Source organism: Nestor notabilis, unplaced genomic scaffold (genome assembly GCF_000696875.1).
Source record: "Nestor notabilis isolate BGI_N333 unplaced genomic scaffold, ASM69687v1 scaffold15761, whole genome shotgun sequence".
NCBI lineage: Eukaryota > Metazoa > Chordata > Aves > Psittaciformes > Psittacidae > Nestor > Nestor notabilis.
Window position 1 is genome coordinate 3,162 of NW_009915283.1, and position 25,960 is coordinate 29,121.

At 37.9% G+C, this 25,960-nt stretch overlaps 1 protein-coding gene across 1 annotated transcript in view; it reads left to right on the forward strand.

Moving 5' to 3' along the window:
- Positions 1-912: 912 nt before the first annotated feature.
- The window catches only part of TSHR (thyroid stimulating hormone receptor), a gene marked incomplete at its 5' end in the record, with an annotated part of 27,615 nt that continues 2,567 nt past the window's right edge, over positions 913-25,960 (forward strand). Inside the window, 7 exons of the mRNA XM_010024069.1 lie at positions 913-987; positions 8,026-8,100; positions 9,322-9,396; positions 10,733-10,810; positions 11,610-11,678; positions 17,309-17,386; positions 25,392-25,580. Coding sequence (XP_010022371.1) covers positions 913-987; positions 8,026-8,100; positions 9,322-9,396; positions 10,733-10,810; positions 11,610-11,678; positions 17,309-17,386; positions 25,392-25,580 — 639 coding nt within the window. The remainder of the gene's footprint in view (positions 988-8,025; positions 8,101-9,321; positions 9,397-10,732; positions 10,811-11,609; positions 11,679-17,308; positions 17,387-25,391; positions 25,581-25,960) is intronic.

The following is a 25,960-nucleotide window of genomic DNA, read 5'->3' on the forward strand; positions in this document are numbered from 1 at the left end:
TACAAACTGTACTGAGTAAGTAGCTTTGATCAAGAGTAACAAAAGTACTTAAATATTTTAATATTAATGATAAAGAGTATACAGTGCATTCAAGTTATTTTAAAAGATCTATAGAAATACAATACAAAATATTATTAGAAAAGTTATTAAAACACAAGACTACATCTTTTAAATGCTATTCCAACATCAATAAATTTTAAAACCAAGAGATAGTTCCAGTATTATCATCCTCCTAACGATGGTGGAGCAACCTAGAACTAGTTTCTCCTGTTTCAGTAGATCACTAGTGGTACAAACGCTACTCAGCCTAAACAGTGTGCAAATGTTTCTTAAGCCTGGTGTATGATTTTGCTTCTGAGCCACATTACTCCTTACATCCTTTATGACATTCACTGTACAGCTAGAGTTTCTCTCTAAATTAATGTCAGAACACATGGGTTTTTTTTCCCCTCACCAATGTCAAAGCCTCGGTTGCTCTGATGATCTATTTCTCTCTAGAGAAATTGTGACAGTTGTTGCAATGATGGCCCAAGGACCATCTTTGCTTCTTTCCTTCCTTTTTAATAATTCAATACAGATAAATATGCCAATTTACCTGAGGGCTAGATCCCCCTAGAGAACTCCAAGGTGTTTTTAAGTGGGGAGAAGAAAAATGTGAAATATGGGTGTTTGCTTTTGCTGCTTAATAGCACTGTTGTGGTTGTTTTTTTTTTAACTGTATTCTGCAGTATAGCGTGCATCTCAGGCATCAGTCAAAACCAAAACCCTGTTGTAAGTTCTTTCCTAAGACACTGTCTGTGTATCTGGAGGTGTCATAGCAGTTGGATGAGAGAAATAAAATGGTATGACAGGCACTAATGATGGCTTGCCAAGATCTGAGACTTGTTTCTTTTCCTGTTTGATGGTGTTTAGCTACATCTCCATAGATGAAACACTTCAGAGTCTGGAGGCCCATTCCTTCAACGGTTTAAGTAAAGTCACTCATATGTAAGTATTGTAAATAAATAAATGAATACAGTGATAAATTTGTGGATGTGTGGAAATAACATATATATATAGTGTAGAAATAGCATATATATATATATATACATATATTGATATTTCAGTTATCATTCTTGTCTCCTTTGTAGCTAAATACTGCTTTTCCCATTTCCTTTCTCCATAACGTGGAGTCACTCTCCTTTTCTTTGAACTGTGCTTTCTTCCCCTACATCTTTTCGGTTCCCTTGCTTTTCTGTATCCTCACATAGAGATGTAAGAAAGTGTGGTGAAAATTGTGGGACTACATTACAAGCTTCATGGCAAGTTGAAATAGACTGGTTAACTAAGAATTACTTCTGTCAAATTACTGAAGGTAAGTGTAAAACAGTAATATAAACACCAGAAATAAAATCAGAAGGTCCAAAGCACAGAGCAAAATGGCACTAGCTGGAATATGAAGAATAGCAAGTAATCATTCTGGAAGTGCACTAGTAAAATGGAGAGTGTTCATCTGGTTATTAGATGGAATGGGAATGTTATGGACAAAGGCTTCAGGGAAGTGTTTTTATACCTTTTTGTTCTGACCAGTCCTCAACAAGTGATGCACTAAGGCAGTTACAAAAGTGGTAGGATACCTGCATCCAAGGAGTTCTTGTCATTCAGCAGTACCCTGTCAAAATGAGAAGTAATATATTGAATAGAGCTTTAGAATCCATCCTACATCTTCCATGTTTCCATTACTGATCCAAATGAGGAAATGGAAAGTGTGCCAGTGTTGCAAAGCTCAGCTGAGTTGCAGTTTATCATATTTCAGAGATTTGTGTTTGCAGAGATTCCACAGAAGAGCACTGTTGGTCATCATGGATCCAGAAAATACTGTCAGAGAGGAAAGACTTCTGTGTCCAGAAAGGGAACATACCAGGGGCAGATACATCTTTTAAGGCTGTTGCAAGGGGTAAAAGCTACAAAACATTTTCCACATTGATGTTTGACAAAGCAAAAGTAATAATACCTTTAAACTAGATTAGGTAAGATTCATATTAGACTCTAGGAAATGTGTTCATATGGCTGGCATAAGTAAACACTAGTCTTGTTTTCCTGGGAAGGTTGTCGCTATGGCTGGAGGCCTTTAAAGCTGTTTAATCAGAAACTCCACAGGTCTGTTTAATCTTCACTCAGATAAGAAGACTGATCTAAATGGTCACTTAACACTGCTATATTTTCTGTTATTTTTTCTTACTTTTACTTTACACAGTGTGAAACAGAAAGGTTAATAAAAATGAAAGAGATAATATTACTATTATGAATAGACAAAAACTAATGCTGGAAAGTAGAAGCACGTCTCCTAAGAGGACCTGACAGGCAAAGCTAGAAGTAGAGTCCAGGATCCTGAGCCCTAGTTCAGCCCAGTAACATGCTCCTGTAATATTCCTGAGTGAATTTCATGGGAAGGCTTCGGTGTGATAACAGTACATGTTTTTGGTAATAATGCCATTTCCTCTTCTATAGATAGTTTCTCCAGGCCTATTGCCTGTCATTCTCTCTTCCTCTTTCTCAACTGTTGTGTCTTTAGGATTTCTTATTTAACACACATGAACATTTAATGAAACATTTATTGGCAGCACATTTTATAAGCAATGAATAAAGCCTTTGGCACTATGCACTAACACTTCCTCATGCAGTACTTGTGATTCACCTTACTAGAAGTTAAAGATAAAACGATCTTGGGTCATTGGAGGATTCTTCTATGCAATATGCAGTGTAGGATCTTGTCTATTTTTAATCATAGGGATAAAAAGGCTTTTGAGGATGGCTTGAGCAAAAAAGAGCTAGTTGGTTAGATAGCTGTTTTCTGTTGTTCCTGTATTAGATTCAAAGTAGAGAATGGACTAGAAAAATCTCCCTTGGGATCTTAACTGTTAACACAAAACTGATCTCCTTCAAAGGGTAATGTAAGCCTTTGAATATCATGAGCTCTTCCACAAAACATACACTCCTGGGAGACCTTGTAGCAGCCTTCCAGTACCTAAAGGGAGCCTATAAGAATGCTGAGAAGGGAATTTTCGTAAGAGCAAGTAGGGATGGGACAAGAGGAAATGGCTTTGAACTGAAAGAAGGGAGATTTAGATTAGATATAAGGAAGAAATTCTTGACTGTGAAGGTGGGGAGACACTGGCGCGGGTTGCCCAGAGAAGCTGTGGCTGCCCCATCGCTGGCAGTGTTCAAGGCCAGGTTGGACGGGGCTTTGAGCAACCTGGTCTAGTGGAAAGTGTCCCTGCCCATGGCAGGGGGATTGGAACTAGATGATCTTTAAGGTCCTTTCCAAACCAAACCATTCTGTGATTCTGTGGTAAGATACAATTCTATGACTACTCTGGAGGAGTGGTGGATGGAGCTCTGCTGTTGCCAGTGCCTCTCAAGGCACTGTGATGTGCTCTGCAGCACTGCCTAATCTGCATTACTTTCTACAACCTAAAGGCTTGTCAGGGAATGTAAGTAGACGCCTTTTCTCTTGTCCTCTTCAAATCTCTAACCACCCCAAAAGCATGTTTATATTCCTGCCTGGGAGGACAGCCAGTGCCCCTTGCCATAGCATGCCTTTGTCATGGCTCCCCTGAAGTTAGGCCGGAGCACACCAGCAAGGTCCAAAACCACTGCTTATCTCACCCATGCCAGAACACAGGCCTGGATGTGCTGTCCATGCTTTAGGAAGATTTAGGAGGAGTAAGCAGAGCTCATGGGCATCTAAATGCATGGGACCTGTGGCACAGCCTGCTGGGAAGGCACAGTGTGGAAGAAGCTTCCTGAACTACTACACAAGGGTTATGGTAACATGGCACCTCTCACATTTCTCCCTGCAAAAGCCAAAAATACTCCCCAGGACAAGACACAAGAATTCTACTCACGGAAGCTATAGGCAAACCCCAAACATTTGCAGATATCCCACAAAGAAAGGCTACCTCTACCACTCAAAAGCACTTACCAGGTTTTTAAATTGGAAGTAAGGCATATGTATTATTTAATTAGGGAATATTCAGGCATGTGGCAAATTAAGCAGTTGCATATAAGCTGTAAAAGAAAGCAGTTTATAAATTTGACTGTTTTTCTGAATTGCTTCCATAACTCCTCTGTTTTGTTAACTCTTAGCGTTGTTGGGTTTGATTCATTTTCCAAAGAACAAGATTATTCAGGGGTAAATGTGTATGTTGTGCTATGCGTTTGTATAGTGTTCTCCCCTTGCATAGTATTTTTGCTAAAATAATACAGGGTAAGGACTATCATAGGCTATTTTAAAGGAGGTTGAAGTTACTTTAACAGTTTTTAAAAGTAATTTCACAGAGTTTAATTTTCATAGGTTGTTTTTCATGGACTTTTCATGAAGTGCAGCTTAATGTAAATAATCTTTTTACCCTAAATTAAACTTACACACACAGTTTCATTTTAAAAACATTTGGTTTTAAACATAAGAACTTCTGAGGAGAAAATTCTGTATTTGTGGAAGGGAGGAACTAATTGCTTTTGCTTGAGTCAAATGTCATGTGAATAGACATCCTGTGTTCTTCATCATCCATGTTTGCCAAGCCTGCTACAGTGCTTCAGCTTTGATCTTCAGCACTCCGCTTTCTTCATCCTTGTTCAGTTTATGTGCCTCTATCCCAGCTTTTTGTTCCTTCCAGGCCTCCTTCCAGCTCTTTTTAAGCATAGGTCATATTTTTATTAACCTATGCCTGTCAAGTACTGAGCAACTTCTGCAAACTAAGGATACTGATAACTTGCTGTATTTTAATGGCCCAGATGTCATTTTGGTTGTAATTAATGACAAATTCACACTCTGTGAAGATGAAAGTCAGAGCCAAGACTTCGTGGGGTTTTCTCCCCAATTGTGTTAAATTTGTGTCACAATGTTTTCTTGTTCCTTCTTTTTGTCTTTACCTTTTTTAAGTATGTCTGTGAGACATATTAACATGCTTATAAATTCAGAACTCTTCCTCCTGTACAGTGGCATTAAGTATTTACTTTTTCCAGATATACTTGTGAAAGTGTCCAATTAGCAGTCAGTGTCTCTGTGCACTTGTCTTACTAGTGGAGCTGCAGCTTGGTAGCATTACACTAAATAAAAAGCTTCTGTGATTAGGTCATTGTTTCTCAGGAAAACATTCCTGTGGAAGGAACCCCAGAAAAATTCACTCTCTTCCCCTTCTCTGTGTCTCTGCTCATGCTCCCCTGAGATCTCTCCCTACTCCCTTTTTGTCCTCACTTCAAAAGCTCTCTCCTCTTGTGCAACTACATGAAAAGCCCTCTCAGCATTGGGGAACATGGCCAAGGGTTATGCTTCAATTGGTTTGCCCTCGTATATGTGACATCATTTGGAGAGCTGGTGGAGGACCGCCCTCCATCTCTGCAGTGAGCTGGAGCTAAGGGCCAGGGCAGCTTTGCCAGCCTTCAGGCCAGGACTGCACTTCCCTGCTTGGACAGCTTGTGGAGCCAGGTCGTGGGATACGGTGCTGCAGAAAGGAGAGGTGGTATGACGGGAATGTCTTAGATGCAACTGGAGAGAGACTGAAGAGACCTGAGGCACTGCTGTATACCTGCAGGGAATTTCAAGGCACTGAAATTTTGTGCCATGCACAAAAAATCTTATTAAAAGCTGCAGTCTGGAGGTAGGGAATAAATAGACTGTCAGGAGCCTGAGCCAGTTTTCTGGTGCTAGCAATGCAAAGGCTTGACAGGTGCATGCAGATGGAATAACATGGATAGTTTGGCAGAAGGGGGAGAATAAATGGGAATATATATACAAGTGAGAGAAGCCAATAAGCTATAAGCAAAGTAAGTCTAAGAAAGTAGAGAGGAGTCCCCCCCAAAAAGCCTGATTTAAAGTATTTCATAACTGCTGACCTGGATATCTTTAGCCTTCGTAGGCATCTGAGCATAACATGATTATATAGGGACTCTGTGGACAGACCTGCAGCTTCTGGATTCTGGGCTTGAACAAGCTCAGGGGTGTGTCAATATTGCAAGGCAGGTATGAAAGATATGTCTGGTAAATGGAATTTATATACCACTTAAGTAAATGTGCTTTTTAAAATTTTACTAAGTTCATATAGGATTTTAAGTAGCTTATTAACCTTTCTAGAAGTTATCTGGTGAAATTACATCTCAGTAATTAGTTCACTAGACTAATATTTGAATAGTTATCAGTTTCATTTTAGATTAATTTGGATTTTGAGCTAAATATCTTTATAACTGAACATAAATTCATAGTTATTTGTAAGTCTTGACACGGGACTTTCTATCAAAATGTGACTTTCTCTGCACATCTATTACGTGTTAAAGTTTCTAAGGTGGATTTTTTTTAAAAGCAAAGCTGAGCTGATGTTCATGGACAGTCAGGTCGTGGTTTGATTGTGAACCTAGTGTATTTTTAATTACTAATCTGAGTGCCAGAAATAAAATTTAAAACATTGTTTGTCTTTAAAGCACAAATAAGCCAATTCTTAACTGGTTTATGTACTTTTGAAAATAAAGCAGAAGCTGAATAGTTTGGAAAGTAACGTGAATAATTTTGTAAATATGCCACAGATAATTCTGCTGTCTTGCAGGTAGGTAAGAAAAAAACCTTTTTTCTTACAAGCATCTCTAAGTAATTTTAGTTAGGACTGAGAAGTGAAATATTTATTCAGGGCACCTTTTGTCTTTCTGCATCAACAGTCAAGAGAGATGCCTATTGTCTTAGGTTTTCTTATATCTTTAAAGCACTTAATTCCCAGAACGACTCAGAACTGTTACGTTGCTGTTGGGTGCAGAATTTAAGCACTGTATGCTAAGATTAACTTGTATTTATAGGGTGTGTCAAAGTTCCACTTCAAAAGTCATTTAAAATCAGCTCTCACAGACACTTAGATACCTGTGAACTAGCCTACTAGGAATTTTTAATTACACTCTTTGGCTTTAGCTGCATTTTAGGCAGCTAAAACTACTAATAGTTTTCCTAGAGTTGCTTTTGAAAGGAACCTTTCTAAATCTGTGGGTTTCAACCTTTCCAGTTCACCAATGCAAATATAAATACAGTATATATTAAAGCATAATTCTTCCATAATCGCAGTATTAAAAATTCAACAAAATCAAACAGCAGGAACATAAACCTTTTCCCCAATGTTCAGTCAAATCATATTGATTTCTTCATTCAAGTTATTTAAGCTTTTCTCTGAGTACAGTGCCAACTGTCTCATCTGGCAGTTCTAAATCTTTTATTCCCAGATTAATTAGTTTTTCATTTGCCTTTGTTAAGCAGCACATGCCGTCTCATGGCCTAGTTACTTAATAAATCAAAATCTGATTGAATCTCACTGCACTATTTTGTGCTTTCAATTTTAGTACCATCTGCAGGTTTCAAATTCTTACTTTCGGTACCCTCATCCAAATCATTTACGCAGAATACTATGAATAGTGGCAAGCCAAAACCTTATGACTTTATGGTACTCCAGTGCATTACCCATTTCCAGGCTGAAGGCTGATCTGAAGACTGCCTTTCCCTGGAGTATTTGGCCCACAGCTGTCAGATATTAGAGGATATCTAACTAGATATTAGAGGAGTATCTAACCAGGGGGCTCATGAGTCCAGCATTTTAAATGTAGTTAGTGATGGAAAAGCACGTCAGTTAAAGCTGAGCAAATTCCACTGTTGGGAGTGATAGCTACGTAACTAATAGATTAAATTGAGAGAAGCAAGATACTGACATCATTGAGAAGATTTCTTTTAAATACAGCAACAGTACTGTTCAAAGTAGCTAAGAGACATAAAGAATATTTTAATACAGCACTGTAATAGCAGTAGTATAACTACTAATTACATCAGTTTAACACGCACATAATTCATCACTGTAAGATTATTCAGCGTGCACAGTGGTCTTGAGCTAGTGCTGGCCATTACGAAAGCTCATTGCAGGAATCAGGTCCCTGAAATTTCATTTTAACATTGCTGATTTCTGTTACAATAAATAAATATTAATGACCAGTGTCGTGATGTTCCTCCGTTTTTTACAGTGAAATTCGAAATCTTAGAAACTTGGATTACATAGACCCAGATGCCTTTAAGAACCTCCCGCTCTTGAAATACCTGTAAGTATTTAGCACCTGTAGCAAGCTGGCACTTAAGCCTCACAGATGGCTCTTTACACTATAGCAGTTTTGTTTCTTTGCATTTCATTTTGGAACTGATTTCAATATTTTTCCCTGATGCTTTATTTTAATGACAGAAAGCCAGCTAGGGTAGGGGTTGGAACTTGGACTGTGTTTGCAAGAAAGGAAAACATATTCACAGTTCATCAGTAATTTTGCCATTCTTCTTATCCATTTAAATGCCTGAAATACACTAGTGGTTCCTTGGTAAAATTCCACACGTAGCTATCTTCTCAAGTGCTGCCTTACTGTATTTTTTATAGGGAATATTGGGAAGAAGGAACACAACAGAGATATATACATCTTTTATATTTACTATATATTTACACAGGGGTTTAAAACATACCTGTCAGCTAAACGTGAAAGACCATCTATAGACACTTGATTTCATGTAATCTCTGGCAGAAAGAAATCCTGAAGAATTTTCTGTATTCCTATGAAGCTTCTAAAGAGCAGCACAGAGTAACCAAACCATGAAATTCTAAAATTACAGCATAGGAAAGAGAGGTAAGGAAGAGAGTATCTTCTGTGATTTTGAGTAAAGTTTAGAAGACTTTAAAAAGCGGGGTCATGGTGAGACTCTGTTGTGGGGGTAGTGGTGAGAAGGAAAGGTTTTTCTAGATTTTTCCTATAGATCTGAAAGCAATATAAAGAAAGTAGTTAAAATAATTTCATTTCAGGATAATAGTTTCAAAAATTGAGAACTATATTTTCTCATTTCTACTCTATATGAGTTCAGAAATAAGGGGCATTAAGTGTATTTACATTTGAAAATATCTTTCCCTTTTAAGCTCTTAGCCTCAATGAAAGATAGTGGATTTGGATGTCCAGACTATGGTCTAAATCTCCCAAGTGAATCCAGAGTGACCAGGTTTTTTCTCCCTATCCACCCCATAGGCTACTTCACTCTGCAGATCTGCTCAGCTATCTTATTATTCTGTGTTACCAGGTTTTAGATTCTATAATTTATCATAAATCTGGTATTTTGATTTTTTAATTGTACTTGCATCCTTATATTTTCGACAGTTGATTATAAATTAATTGATTGATAATAGGGAAGATGAAATAACTGTCCTGCACTGTTGAGTGCTTTAAATACATTATTTCTTGTTGTTCAGTGATCCAGTACATGTAATTCTTTTTGTTTCTTCTCTCATTCAGTGGTATTTTTAATACCGGACTCAAAGCATTTCCAGACCTCACGAAAATCTACTCATCTGATGTGAACTTTTTACTGTAAGTATCTGTCCTCATAGATAGTTAAAACACTGCCATCCTCAGATCCCAAGAAAACCTATAGTGAAGGTTTCTGTTTTGGAGAAAAACATTAAATGTGTCTGACAAAGCACTTCTCCAACTAAATTTCAGTCATAATTATACCAAATCTGGAAAACGACACTATACATTTGATCTGGATGAAAGGCATGGACGCACAAGTGCATTTCTCTTGGATTAGCCAAAGCACACAATATGCAACTTTTACAAACCTTTTGCTTTTGGTTTTTGCAATGGCTGTGCAATACCAAAATTAGTCTAAAGTCAGATTAGTGTGACACATAGGACTTGATCCGATATACTACCTGCTAACATGAAGTCATCCTATCAACATTCCTCTAACAAATTTGTGGTGGCATGGTGAGCTCATATTGCACAGTTTCTGATACTACACTGAGCTCCTATATCATTGAATTGTAACCTCCACTGGCTATCTATCTGCCTTCCTTCTCACCACACCCTGAGCACGGAAGACCCAAGAGCCAGGGAACTGGACAATCTTGAGAGCAATTGTTTATTATTACACCTTTAAAAAATCAGTGTTGGCTAAGCTTGCATTTTAAAGAAGATATTGGTGAAGGCTTATTATGTTGCTTCATACAATTAATGTTTTAATAAAGAAAATAGAAAAGGAGTTTAAAAGGCAAATTACTTTTTTCTCTCTCCTTTTTCAAGATTAGTCATAGTAAATCTGTTTAGTTTTTCTTTGTCCCTTTTGAGACAACAGAGTTTTGGTGAAGATAACCTAGTATTTATTAAGACTACAGAGTAGGAGTAAAAAAGTAAGAAACGACAGATAGTGAAATATTCATTCAGACAAGAGTTGAGAAGGATCATTAGGTTAGATCACATAGTAAGTTCTTTCACTTGTGCTAAAATAAGTTCTGCAAAGCGAAATGCCTCTGTCCTGAATAATGTATTACCTGTTGTTTTAGCCTAGCTAGAGAGACAGATCCCACCTCTAAAGTCACTTGGGCTGGCTCAGTTGGCACTGCTTTGCTAATTCTCTGGCTTATAAGACAAGGGACCTGACTGTGCTGGTAACCACTATAAGCAAACAGGCTGGCACACCTCACCAGGACTGTAAAACCCATCTCCTTCACAAGCTCACTTCCTGGATGCTGGAACATGCTCAGTTCTTAATCATCCCACATGTATCTTCTGACCTTAGATAAACTAAACAAGTTATTATATGCTTTTGTTTATTATGACGGCAGAGAAGAATTAATAATAAAACTGTTCTGGAAGAGCTCTGTTGAGCAGATGTTTGATTGTGATGTTTCATTTCCTTTTTCAGTGAAATCGCAGATAATCCTTTCATGACTTCAGTGCCTGCAAATGCTTTCCACGGGCTTTGTAATGAATCTCTAACTCTGTAAGTTCTTCCAGTTTAAGTCACAAGGCAATTACCTCTCTTAAGCGTATGGTAAAATGTTTTAAAAAACGTCAACTAATCCTTGTCCTACTCTAGTAGTTTGTAACAGAGAAACACCATAGACAGGTGGTACCCATAATCACTTTTTGCAGCCTAAGTGGCACATACCATGAAGGCTAATGGGTGTCAAATTTCAAAAGTGTCATATTTGAAAGAAAATTGTTAAATAAAGTTCAGTTGTGCAAGTCATATTCAATGTTAACTGCAGGAAAGGGCTGAGGGGAGTGAAAATCATAATCTGAAAAGTGCTTTCCTGCCTAAACAATTCTATGAACTGAACTAGGAGAAACGCTAAAAAAAAAAATCCTTTTGCTCTAAGGGAGCAAAAGAATGATCTGTAAAAATTCAGACAGGCCTGATAGTAAAATCCTAGCTATTTTGCTAGGTATTAGATCCTTCAGCCTTCCTTAATCAGTCCTAGCAGAATTTTGTTTCCTTGAGTTCAGTTTGAGGGTGAGAAAGTTATAGCAATGTGTTTTAGTCTAGTTCTATCTTTGCTGTAAAAAGTAGATGGCACACCTGCTACATGGTGTTCTTATTCAGCTACGCTCAAGAATGCTGCTGAGCACTTGTCTGACCTTGCACTATAATTGCTGCTTCTTCAAAAGATTTAAAATTAACTCATTCATAAATGTCCTGTTGCCCAGAAAAATGATACATACACTATTAGGTATTCTCGTATTGAAGCAACCAAAAATACACTAATCTTGGCTGTTTTTTTGGTTTTTTTTGCTTGTAGCAAACTCTACAATAATGGTTTCACCAGCATCCAAGGCCATGCTTTTAATGGGACAAATCTGGACGCCATGTAAGTAACAGACCATTCTTTTCTTTCAGGAGAAAAAAAACCACCAACCCTCTATGCTTGTTGCAGGCTCTCAAGTATGTATCTTATTCTAATTAATTTTAAGGAACAAAAAGAGGATAATAATTTCAGCCAGCAATAAAAATATTAGCACTTAATATCTTTTGCAGTGTACTTTCATTTGGGATGTATGTATATTTATTTATAGCTCAGAAATCAAATCATGGTAGGTAATTCCAGTGTAATTTTGTTCTGGTTTGAAGCTACAAAAAAATTTCTTTTTATCAGTAACATTTCTAAGACAATTTGGAAGATAATTATGTTGGTTTATTTACATGACAGTTTATTTTGCTAAAGTGTAGCACTGATAATGGTAGCAGCCCTTTCACAGAAATTTCTCATCTGCAAAAAAGAGAGTGGTGTAAGGTGTTGGAAGCCATGGCAGGAGAAGTTCAGATGGGACATTAGGAGAAGGTTCTTCACTGAGAGGGTGGTCAGTCACTGGAAGAGGCTCCCCAGGGAAGCTGTCTGGGCACCAACCCTGTCAGAGTTCAAGGAGCATTTGGATGACACTCTTAAGAAGCAGGGAGCTGGACTCAATGAGCCTTATGGGTCGTTTCCAATTTGAGATGTTCTGTGATTCTAAGTGAATCTTTCCAGAGACTGGCTATAATGCACTAGTTAAATAAGTAAAAAAAACCCAAAACTCTAATAAATCAAACCAAAACAAAAAAACCTACACAAAACAAACCAAACAAAAACCCAAAACAAAAAATTGAACTATAACAAGGCTTACTTTCAGGGCTTTATCTGCCAGCCATAAAAAGGGTTTATTACAACAAAGAGTTTTCTCCTAATTAAATCATATGACATTTACTTTGAGCAAAGCACTACTGCAGATTTACAAGGCAAACCAGGGAGCTGAACATCAGTGGTAAAGCCTTTATCTGTTTGATAAACTACATTGAAATTTCTAAACTAATTTTCTGGAGTAGTTTAGTTACCATATGCCAAGATAAGGTGTAATTTTGCTAAGTGCAAGCTTGGAGATTTGTTGTTTCTAGCAGCATCGTTAAGTTAATGCAAAAGGCAAATATTTCTTTTTCTGTATTCTGACATTTCTAATTTGAACTCTTGTTTATCTACCACTGTACAGTGAAGAAGGTACCCATTTTCCACTGGGTCTGATCCCAGATCCTTTAGACCTGATAAAACCAGGAGCAGAAAGAAACAAAAAGAGTGAGGGAAAGAAATTTTAATGTGTTTTGTTTGATGACCTCAAGGAGAAAAACAAGTAAAAAAGGAAAATAATCAAAAACAATAATTCACTTCTGACAAGTTTTTCAAAGACTTCATGTTTCATCCATACATCAGACGACATTTTGGGAATCTTGGAGGCTGCCTTCTACCATGCAGTGTGCCTTACTACCACTCTTGCAGTATTAGAAGACCTGTGTAATTTAAGGACATCAAAACAGTCAATGCAGATACAGGTGTGGAACCATGCATAAATAGTTTCTATCATCATACTGAATAATGGCACTACTACCTAATAAATCTGCAAACCACAGTATTACTGTGCATGTTTTATAAATGTAGGGAAGAAAAAAACAGGATGAAGTGCCAGGTGACACTTCTACTGAACAGCATTCATCTGAAACCCAAATCCCTCGGTTCTAACACATCATGAAGGGCCATGAAATGCATCACTCCACAGACTTCTGCAAAACGGTGCTTCTGCGATGTTTATTTCTGTAAGGAAATTGGTGAGGAAAGAACATTTTAAAAAACATATTTCCAGTGAATGGCAAAACGTATATGATGAGGTTTTACAGAGCTGTCTAAATTACTGAAATGGCAAAAGCGCAATCTCAAAATCTAATTACAAAAATAAACTGCAGAAAAATAGATTTGCTTTGGTATACACTCTCGGGGGTTGCTTATAACACTTCACTTAGCTCAACATCAAAATAAACAATGGTGCAGAAAAAACACAGTGAATCCTTAACACTGCTCATTTACAGACGTATCTCTTTTGCCTGTTCTCCCTTTCTTTAGCCTACATTTCATAATCCAATAGGATGCACAGATACATTAACAAGTTATACTTCCAGAACCCATTTAATATCTAATGGTGATACTTAAATGTGTGGGCAACATTTTTATTTTTTTTTTGTTTTCCTTGTTTCTTAACCTCTGCTGCCTTATTTTAAAATCAGAGCTGAAAGAAAGCAAGTAAATACTATGAAATAATACACAATTCCATAAACCAATCAGGTATTCCATCTAGGAACCTTTAGTAACTTTACTTAGTTCTTAACTAATGGGTAATGCCCAATGAGTAACATGCCAGAAGTGTTACTCTGGCTTAGCTCCTAAGACTTTGTATTGTGTAATCCAGCCAAAGTGTATTTACTTCTCATTTCTCACTTTGGTGATCAATATAAACCTATATCCAGTGAACACTATGGACAATTTGCCACTGACTTCAGCCAGGACAGGACTAGAAACTTTACATGATTTTTTTCCCACACCAAGAAACAATTGCTCTGACGTTATTTAATTTGTACAGCTACATCCCAGTTCAATTATCTGAATTTGAAAGACTCTTCCAGCACGAAGATAAAATAGCAGCCTTCTGCATCTTCCCAAGTCAATTCACTTATCTCTACAGCCACCACCTCAAATGGTGGATTTTGTTACAGAACTTACAATTATGAAAGATTTGCCACTAACTGGACACAGCTTGCCCTCTGAAACCTGTTGTGACAGCCCTTCTGTTTTATTTTTTGCCTTCCTAGCTACATCACAAGCTAGCTTTAAAATGTTTATAATTGTTATAGTACCAAACACCCCTCTCTGCTTGAGGTATTACTGCCTGTATCAGGAGTATCAAATTCTTTCTACTTTCATTCCATTTAATTTCTTTAATAGGTCTGGTCTGGGCATCCTATCATTTCTGTGCCAGCTGCACTTGGAAATTTTATGAAATTCCTCTACCTTGTGAAACATGACCTCCATAAGGCAGTCTGTCTGCAAACCTTGCAAAGTTTCTGTTCTTTAATTAGACTGAGGGCCACATCACCTTCTCTTGAGCAATGCTTAAGGTTATCATCTGCAGTCATCTTCTTTTTCTTCATTCTTGCATTACAAGGCCTCTACCAGGTGCCCTTGTTGGTGAAATGTCAAGCAATCCTGATGCTTACAGTTGCTGGGCCTGGGTCACCCACTGTTGTCATACTTATGTCACTGAGCTCCTCTTCCTGCTTCTGCTTGACCTGAGGTACCTATAATATTGCAGTCTGTGGATCCTGTTGTTGCTCCTAGACTGCAGCCTCATGCATTGATTTGTGGTGTGCTACTGGGACCATCAAACTTTACCTTTCCACTATACGGAAAACATAAAATCTATCAATATATCCTGCAATAGCCACAGATGCTGTGAGTGTCTTCTACCATGGTCCTACAGGGCTTTTATAGCATTGATCATTTTGCTATCAGTTCATCAAGGGTCACCTTGACAACTTCCCTTGGCAATGCTCTGTGTTCTCTGCCTTAATGGGTTGCATTGCATTTCTGCCCTGAAGTCAACTCCTACAGCTGTACCATCCCCTTTGCTGCCTTGCTTCAAACTTCTCTCAGAGATCCTTTCTCATTACAGTACAGAAACAAAATTCTTGGACTGTTTTGACTCCTTGCTTATGTAGAACTCCTCAGCCAAGAGAGCTACATGATATTCCATCCTCCTCCAGGAACTATTATAATTAGTAGATTACTCAATCTCAACACAATATTTCAATTTCCATCTAAATTAAGTTAAAAAACATGACTAGGTTTGATGCCTGCAAGTCATTTCTCTTGTAAACATTCCAACAGAAGTTGATTGAACTAAGTAAAAACACTACCTAAGGTTAAATTGCTGTCTTAGGAAAAGAATTAGTGTAGTATCCACACAAACGTATACAAGCACACATGTATGTATATGTATGTATGTATATATTGCAACCTAATCTTCAGTCTCTTTTCATTGCTCAGCTAATTCAACATATTCCTGTCTGTGTGTTTAGAACATCTAGCTGCTTTTAACTGCAGTCCTCCTCCTCCCTGGCTAACCAGGAGGAATCACCTTATCAAGGAAATAAGCACACCTTCTATGTTTTGGGAAGTACTTTTTAGCTGAACAATTGTTCCAAATCCACATTTTTAATCTCTGTGTGAAAGACAACCAACTAGGACACACAAGCTTGCACCATATGCATAAAAATAATGCTTAATTTTCCATTCCATCATGTTCTGTGCATATCTGCTCTTCACAGGTGGTCATAAAATCTGCTCAGTGCCATATTTCTGCCACTGTGACTCTGGCAGAAAAGCACGATGCCTGGGCTTCTGCTACTCCTGCAGGTTGTTTAATTTATGCTTCCTCTTTATAGACCTGTAATTATGGAACTGTTGAAGTCAATTATTTCTCTAAAGTCGTTCCACAAAACCCATAAATTCTATTAGGCCATTGAGAACAAAAGTCTTGGAAGAAATGCATAGACTCTCTAAAGCAATTTGGAACTTGACTGAATTACCTGCAATAATAATCCATGTATTTATAAGACTCAAACAACAGTTTTGGACCATGGTAAAGGAGTAATCTATTTTACACAAAAAAGAAAAAAAAAGAAAGGAAAAAAAAAAAGATTCATTCTAGATCAGTCACTTTTAAATCTAAAACCACAGAACTGAATTTAACATTGACTGTTCCACTTAGATTATATAAATTTTTTGAGTATTCAGTAGTCTTGCACTGCCTGTCTTTAATCAACCACTTTTAACTCAACTGTAAATTCCTGACTTCCTGAATCCATGCTTCCTTATATGTCACTTTCCAGAGTGATGGTAATTAATGTTGGTCCTTGATTACATCAATCATGTAATCATAGGAAAAATTTGCAGCATTCCATCTCTCAGGGAAGAGCTGGCCACTCAGGAAATTGTTCAGTTTTCCCAAGACTTCAGATTATATATTTTTTCTTTAAACAGAACATATATAATTTTTTCCTTCAGATTTATCCTCCCTCTCACTCCCTCTCTTGCTGCTTTTATAATAAAACTTCAGTCTTAACTTCAATTTGTATATGGGATCCTCCACGTGGCTACGGAGATTTTCAAGTACTTAAAACTTATTATCAACCTCAAAACAAGGAGGGCATTATCTTTATGTTTGTTGATTTTGTGTTCCGGTAAGTATAATGGTAATTCCCCACACTCCATTCTGATAAAAGCAAAACCATCTATTTAACCTCATCTGCACACATATTCACCTGAAGATAAAGTATGTATTCACATGTCTTTATGTATATGACATATTTGCCTTTTTTTTATCTATTAAATTTTGCCTAAATTTTTTGCCTACTTTGCCTATTTATTATTTGATGAGGGATTTATTTTCAAGATGGCAAACCTGTATTTTGTTCCTTGAGTACACAGAAAATGAAGTGACTGATTATGTTTCAGTATGTTGTTGGGATAGGATGGCCCTTATACATACTGCTTTTGTAAATCTGCTTAGGCAACTAACTGAAGATTATCTTCAACCTACGAATAACTATTTCCAAATCTCTGTGTTTCATTTGTTTCTGCAGCTATCTGCACAAGAACAAATACCTGGAAGTTATCAATGACAATGCATTTCTGGGAGTGCACAGCGGACCAACTCTACTGTGAGTAGGAGAAAATTAAGTAGAGAAAGCTTTAAAAATACTATTATTTTAGGTTGCACTTTCTTTCCAACCACTACTAGCAGCAGAGCACCAGGTATGGAAATGACATGTTCACAAAAAGGACAGCAGCAACGAAAGCTGTGTGTGCTTTTAGGGAACTGATTTAAGAAATGCTTGCATCTTACATTGGAAATACTATTCCTACCAATTTTTCATTGGAAAGATTCTGTAACACAATCTGTCTTATGACTGTACAATTGCAGTACAATTGTAATACAAACTAAGGGCTCTAGTAGCACACATGTACAGGAAATTGAAATAGAGATAAAAAGTAATTTTAGACAGATAAAGTTACCTCTAGTGCTGTCTTTTCTTCTTTCTCATGCAATTTGGCTTTCAGTCTGATTTTACAGTCCTCCAAAGAACTCTTCACTAAAATTAGGAATCACAAATGAAAAACTGTAAGAACTTTAGGAAGAACCATATTCCCGGACTCAAATCATCTAGCATGTAGCATAGTGCATAGGACTGACACAAGGAGAACTGAAGTGGGGAAAGTGAGTCACTCCTCCACTGCAAAAATCAGGTGGTGCTGGCAGTGCTCACTCCATCTAAGAGTCAGTTTTACTTTCTGCTCAAGGAAAACAACATACTTACATCAGAGTAAGACAGTACTGATCACAGAAGGAATCCTAGGGTCTGCATAGGGTTCATAACTAATATGCCTACTTTTCTTCTTACCACTGAATCACCTGAGGGTTAAACCTCAGTTCTGCTGTGAATGGCCAGATCCTGACACAGCAGTGAGAAGGTAGTGTTTTCTCACCAAAACTTAAAAGTCATACAATCTGCATAAGAAAAGTACAGTCAAGGCCCTGGTCCACCATCAGGAGAACTGGCAATATAAGCAGAGCAAAAGAGGGTGTTCTGGAAGCAGAAGTCAAGAGGTAAACCTGAAAAAACTCACAAAAGGGCTGTTAAACCTCCTGCTCAGGGAGCCTTTGAGGTGGCTGTTGCTCCTCTTCCTCCCTATTAGTTGGATCATTTCATTTCCGCTACTTCTGCTTTCAGGAGGGCTCAGGCCACCTACCACTGAAGTAAGAGCGTCATTGCTGCAGAACTGCAACAGAGGCTGCATTGGTGCTGAGTAAGCCTTTTTCATTAGTATTTGGCTACTAAGACCTTTTTCTTAATTTTGCACATGGCACCAGAGAAACCCTTTCTCATTTCATTCTTGGCCAGAACGACATTTTTCAGTTGACGTAACTTTACCTGGACACCATATTTCCATTATGATACTACTGTGTCACAATAAATACACAGTCTCAAATGAAGACGCACTCTCCTGTTTTGTTTGGGATCTCTCATGGCTCACTGCACATCTTCCCTCTAAGGCTACTGGCGGTACGAGTTGAAAAGCTCCTTTCTAGGGATGGCAGAAAACAAAACACTCAGGATCTTAAGTCTAAGGGAGGTAAAAGCTTGCAAGCAGCACAGATTTTGACTCTTGGAGTTACGGTGCATATTTAAAGCACCAGTTATGTTGTTATGCTGGACAAGTGAACAATTTAGGTCATCTTGCAAAGGGTTGTGGGGTAATCATGTGCCATAATAATGTTGCTACGTAAGCTTATTCTGCAAGGGTTTAGCTTTAAGGTGTGTGAGCTATGTGAAACCGTTTGGCTTAGGGGCTAGAGATGACTTCCTCTGACATGCATATGTAACTGTAGAGAACTTCCTTCTCATTCTGTGTTCTCAAGTTAGGTTTCTTAAATGACTTGAAGTTTTTCTAATCTTTCCTAATCACTGCGCTAGCCCGGCTGCCACTGATCATCAACCTCAGAACATGTTCTACATTTGCAGCCTAAACAGCCAGTTATCCATTTCCCATTAAAACGATATACCTCCATGGCTAACAATAATCTTAAGGAGTATTTATAATTAGAGAGAGATATGGTACTATAGTGACATTACAGAGAGAGGTATTGCTTCTCAAAGGCAGAAGGCATAAAATAGCATGTAACTAACAGTAAATCAACAGTGATTAAAAACTATGTTGTGTGAGTTCACCACACTCTCAGGTCACCTAATTAGATGGTATATTTAAGTAGGTATTTAAAAGTCAGCTGATTGGTTTTTCTAAATTTGCAGTTTACAATAGCAGAGGAAGAACAGAGTGTCATCACTGAATAAAGGAGAACAGATGCCAATAATTCTGATTGCTTTGTCACTGCTGTACATTAAGATGTACGTGGATGTATACACAGAATGCTTGCTTTAGAAAAACATTTTAACAATATAATGGCAGCACATTGCTCTTCATCTGAAAACGAAATGTTGGCAAGGATTCAGCAACTCAGTGTACATGATTTACTAAATGATCCAACAAGAGCTGCTGCCTAGAGTACAAGTTCAACAGAGTATAACAGAAGTACAGTCATGCTCATTATTCACTTAGCTTCTGCAAAACATACAGTCCATATTCCAAACATTACTAATTGTCACACAAGATACATGTGAGTAACTAACTATCTTTAAAAAGCAGAAATGCTCTTTAAAGCATCATCTCCTAGTCTAGGAATGGGTCCTACCTTAGGAGATTCCATTCTGTTCCTGCCACTGGGCACAAAGTCTTCGAGCCACAGAAGCACTCTGCATTCTGCCAATCAAACAATGCAAATTTGTAGATTTAAAGAATCCTTTTGTAGATAGTCTAAACCCAACTATTATATATTTTATGCTTTTTAAACTATTGTAGTATTGCAGTACTCAGAAATGTGTGTATGATTAGGAAAAAATTGCCAGTGTGATGCATTCAGTCTCATTTTCTCAATTATCTTTTAAGTTATCGTTATTACTTGATTTCATACTACAATTGCATGTTTCCAGCTGTGCAAAAGATTACTAACAAGGCTATTATCCCTTATATCTAGTTCTGAACTTCTGACTCCATAAAAACAACGAAGAATTAGACCAAAAAATAACCTGTGAGAATAAAAATCAAATCTGAGCAGCTAAATATATGTTTAACACTTGTATCATATATACAGTTGTTTCAGAAAACAACATCTCTTAAATAGTAACATACGTTTTATTCTCACATTCATCTGGCGCTCTCCAATGTCTCTGCAATATTAAATCTAGCATGTAAGTTTTATATAAGGGAAGCAACAGCCTAGAAACATTACACGAGATTTATAAGAAAGCATGTGAGGAAAAAACAATACAGCTAAGAAGCCACAGTGTTGAAATTGGTTGAGTGCAATTCGGCTGCTGTTACGCTCCATGGCGTAGAGCTCTACACTACCATAGGCAGACCACTTCCAGCACCTGAGTGAGCTCTAGACTGTGGCTACTTAAATGCTGAAGTCTGATCTGGGTCTGGGCTGGAAAGGAATTTTATTAGTGCTTTACCATAATCCTGAACATTTGATGTCTCCCACAAGTAGTGTGGTTGCCTGGTTTCCATATAAGCCTTTGTGGAGGGTTGTCAAAGGCCTTGTGGAAGTCTCGAGAGACTGTGAGCAGATCTTACTGATAACACTGAGAGAGGCTTGGTAAGGCAGGACTTGTTTTTACAGAAGCCCTTTACATGCTGACTTCCCCCACATCTATCATACTAGTTGGTGGCTCATGTGCTGCCTTCCTGCAGAGAGCTAAGCTGGAGGTTACACACCTCTTTAACCAAATCAACTACCGCCTCCTTGAGATGCTTCAGAACTTTTTGGTGAAAACCATCCCGTCCTCATGACTCATTACCCTCCATTTTATCAGTTTCCTGCCTAACCTCTTTTATAGTCATTTCAATTTGAGACAGATCCTCTTGACAAGTCTATCAGACCTCTTGCCCATTCTCTTACGTATGCCAGCTGTAGCTTAGCAGTAGTAGCAAGACACTCTTCTGCTCAATGTAAACATTGCCATATTTAAATATATTAGTTAACAATATTATTAGATATTAACGAGGCTGACATAACTGCAGTTAGTTCCCATTTTTTCTGAGCAGCCCAAAATCAAGACTGATGGTACAATGAGAGAACAAAGAAATCACTTAGGACAATGAATCTGTATGAAGGAAGACACAGACGTTATAGTCTGGCAAACTCCAACTAATTGGATTCATGCTGCTCTGAAGATTAGTAATTATTATTTAAAACCTTTTCAATCCTATGCTTTCTAGTTTGAAGACAGGTGCTATGCTGCTTGAAGTAGATTCTGAATAGATAATCATCAAGATTGGAATTGTGAGGTAGAAAAATACTTATCAATCCCACACTTCCTTGTGACCAGTTGACACACAGTTTGTTGCTAACAAAATGTGGGCCTAGGTAGGGTAACTAAGAAGTTATCTTCCATGGGGATACAAATTACTACCAGACTACCAGGAGGTTTTCCAACAGCAATAGCAGTGGTACATATAGCATCACAAGACCTCTTGGTGGCAAACACCATACCAGCAGATTAGGGACTTCCCAAACTGGGAATTTTTGAGACTTCCAAACTTGTGAACCATTGTGTTTAATATTGCCCATGGATGGGAACAACCACCTAGTGTTAGCCCTGCAACATGATTAATCCTAAATCAACTAGAACTTCGAAGCAAATGTGCATATACCTTCCCCGAAAACCCTGTAGTTTAAAACGAGCTTTTTAAAAAACCTAAGCAGTACCTAACTGCCAAAATACACATCCATATACACATAAATAAAAGAATTCAGAGGATTCCATGAGAGAGAAATTATGTAGTCTTATAACTAATTCTTCCAAGCCCTTCTTCTCACTGAACTTACCTTTGTTTCAGACTCTTTAACATCACTTGGTAACACTCTTTGAGTTGCCACAGACTTCACACGTTCCCCTCTGCTCCCAGACAGCTGTTTCCACCACCTGAGCCCCAGGCTGGCTGCTCCCTTCTGCTCACTGAAGCACCATTCCCTGCACATCCAGGGCATGGAGAGGCTCCTCTCTGCAGCTGTTTCCAAGGCGCAACCCTTGTCCCCCAGGATATTCCTCCTGATCCAGTCATTTCTGATGGGAATGTGACTCGACTATGAATAAAACAAAACCAGAAAGACATACTGTCCTTCTTGTTACCTTGTCATCTGGCCTGCACAATGAACCGTGGCACTGACTTTCACAATTTAATGATGCAATTTTGTGGAAAGATTATCCATTTTCTCATTTTTAAGTCTCTTGCCTCACATTCTTAGATGCCTCAAAACTCGTGTCACAAGAATAAATAATTCCGGTCACCTTCTTTACAATATGCATGGCATCTACAGTCTACTACTGCTTTAGTCCTAGCTTTTCCCAAGAGAAAGGTCCTGTCTACTTATTACTTCATATATAAACAACTTGATACTTTTAATCATCCTTGCTGTAGCTTTCTATGCTTTTATTGTAAACTGCATAGAGTATTTATAGAACTGCAGAGTATTTAAGATGCAGTCAGATTTACAAAGTGAAGTTTTTCTCCTCTATTTTCTCTTTCTTTCCTAAAAATTCTTAGCATTCTATTTCCCTTCAACATTACCAAATAGCACTGAACTGACATTTGCAGAGAGGACTCCAAGATCTTTCCAGAGTGCTAGATAAATTAAACTCCACTGTCATCTATGTACAGTTAAGATTGCTTTTTCCTAAATGCACTTTACATTCATCAGTATTGAATCATGTCAATTATTTTAATGCTTTGTCACTTAGTACTGCAGGACCCTTCTGCTTCTTTAGACGATCAGTTTTAGCTTTCACTACCTTTTATTACTTTGTGACAGAAACAAGCTTTGCTGCAGCTACTCTCATTTTTTTTCCAGACTGTTTATGAATATTTCAGTAGTACCAGCACTAGGCTATCCTCTGCAGGCCTCTGCTGCAATTATGTCTGTATTTCAATACCAATTCATTTTCCATACTTCCCCTAGCTGAAAAGTTATCGTCGGTTCCTCGTCTTTTCCCCACTCTTTTATTGTCTTAAGTGACACAGGAGAGCCATTCCCTTGTCACATAACAGATCAGTTACTTCATCAGCCCTCGATGTCTGGTTTTGTCAAGGCTTCTCAGAAATCCCAATCCATTTTAGAAAACAGGATTATCTTTCTCCACCCACTTGTGCCAGAACATATTCACAGAACTCCCAGCAATCTGTGATGTATTACTTTCCTTACAAGAAGTCTTAGTACCTCTCATCACACGGCATTTAACCAAGTTCCCTTCCTGCAGGTAGCTGCCACCACCATGAGGACTTGATGGAGACCCATGGGGGTTACTGAAAGGCTAGCCTTGTCGTGGTAAGATCTAGTCTACCAAGATGTTTTGCTTCAGAAGGACAGCTCTATACAATGAGGAAATTAGTGAAACCAAAAAGGAGCAGTTGATTAAGGCCACTAAGTGGTTTAAGGGACTGGAGCATCTGTCATAGGATAGGCCGAGAACTGGAAATATTTATTCTGGAGAAGAGCCAAGGAAATCTTATCAATGTGTATAAATACTTGTCAGGGCAGAGAGGGGAGGAACTGGGAAGAGGGAGCCAGGGTCTTCTCAGTGGTGTCCAGTGACAATACAAGAGACAACAGGCACAAGCTGAAATACAGGAATATGTAAGAAAAATGTTCTTTACTGTGAGGGTGGTAGAATGCTGGACACATTATCGGGAGAAGGCTGTGGAGTCTCCAGTCCTGGAGTTACTGAGAACTCAACAGGACACAGCTCTCTGACCAACCTGCTCCAGCTGACCCTGATTGCAGCAGGGAGGTCAAAGTTGATGATCTGGTAGCTCAACCATTCTGTGATTCTTTAAAAGATAAAATGATAGCAGACAGCATTCAGACTCTTCTAAAAGACAATTCAGGGGCTTGGTAGAAACACATACTACCTAACAAAAATTACTCCAGAAGAACAAAAAAGAAATCTACGTGGTTGAAATCAACTAGTTGTGACATATTTAAATATGTATGATAGCAAAGAAGTGTTAGGGGGAAAAAAAAACAAGCCCTCCTACAGAAAACAGAAGCAATTTCTAACTCAATTTAAAAACAAATGTAAGAAAATTAAAAGAAAAAAGCAAAGCAAATCCAAACCTTTTAGAAGCAATTTGTTTAAAGCATAAAATTATTAATTTTCTTTTAGCTGCAAGAAACCTGCCAGTGGGTGAGACTTCTAGAGACATAAGAAGAGCACTCTTGGGAAACAACACATAGAGAAAAGCTGAATTGTTTATTATTAGGGTGTTCAAGATGACATTGGCTCAGTGTTCCTACACTAGAACCTTTTTAAGGGTTTATTTCTTTACAGAGTATAACTGCAAAAATATCTTGACTTCTAGTGTCAGTAGAAGAGGCTATGGGACAAAGCAAAAAAATGAGTGGAAAACAGTAGGATGACCAGATGAGACATTCACCTGCCAGTTCTAAAGGAAACCCACCTCCTCCATGAACTGTGCCACACATCTCCTGAGGTAGACTCAGTACCAGAAGAACAGAAAGCACCACCATACTACTAAATTTTCTGAGTGTTTCAGAATGGACTGAGATAGAAGAGTGTAATTTCGGTTTATGAAATTACAATGCTTTCTACTGAAGCATCCCAACAGGTTAAAATGAGTCTAAAGAGGTCTAAAGGAAAATCGCTGTTCCAGTGGAAGATGTGATCTTTTAAAAGAAATTTTTTTAGATTTGTTTCTGCATATGCATTTGTATCTGGTTCACTTTAAAGGTGCAATTTTAAAACTTCTGCTATTTCTTTATCATCCATATTCTCCACTGAGGCATTACATACAAGAGCCTTGAAACACCAAGAAAACCACAGGAGGAATTCATATCCTACCTGAGTACGAATGATATCAGAACTCAACAGAGTGACATGAAATCCCTTCCTCCTCTGGATTTGATTTTTTCTGTAGAATTCTATGAAACTCCTAAATTACTGTGAGAATCTGGAAAGAAAAAAAAATAAAATACTGATCCAGTTGCTGGATATTCTGACACATTTCTCTTCTTCCTTCACCTAGGGATGTCTCCAGAACAGCCGTTGCTAACCTTCCATCCAAAGGACTAGAAAGCCTCAAAGAACTAATGGCCAAAAATACGTGGGCTTTAAAGAAATTACCACCTGTAAAGATATTTCTTCAGCTAATGCGAGCTGACCTATCATATCCAAGTCACTGCTGTGCTTTCAAGAGCTGGAAAAAAAACAGTGGGTGAGTTTTACAAACTTATATTCCATTTTAAAGTATGCAATGAAAACAATGTTTAGTATTAATATGAAATTATATCTATTGGCACTTGTGACTTTTTTTTTTTTTTTTTACTTACAGAGGACATTCTCTGAAACAGAAATTACAATTTCAAACTTACAGAAAAAAGAATTTTTGATATAACAACTTGTAGGATCTTTTACAAAAGCTGCTCCTTTTGTTGAACCCAGAATTAAAAGAAAAACGGTGTAATGTGCTATAACACAGAATGAACAAGGCCTGGAAAATGAAGTTTTGGAGGGGTTATAGCCTCATGTCTCATTCTAATTGAAAAGCTCTGAATACATGATTCTGGATTAACCCTGTAGACAAACATTTCAAAT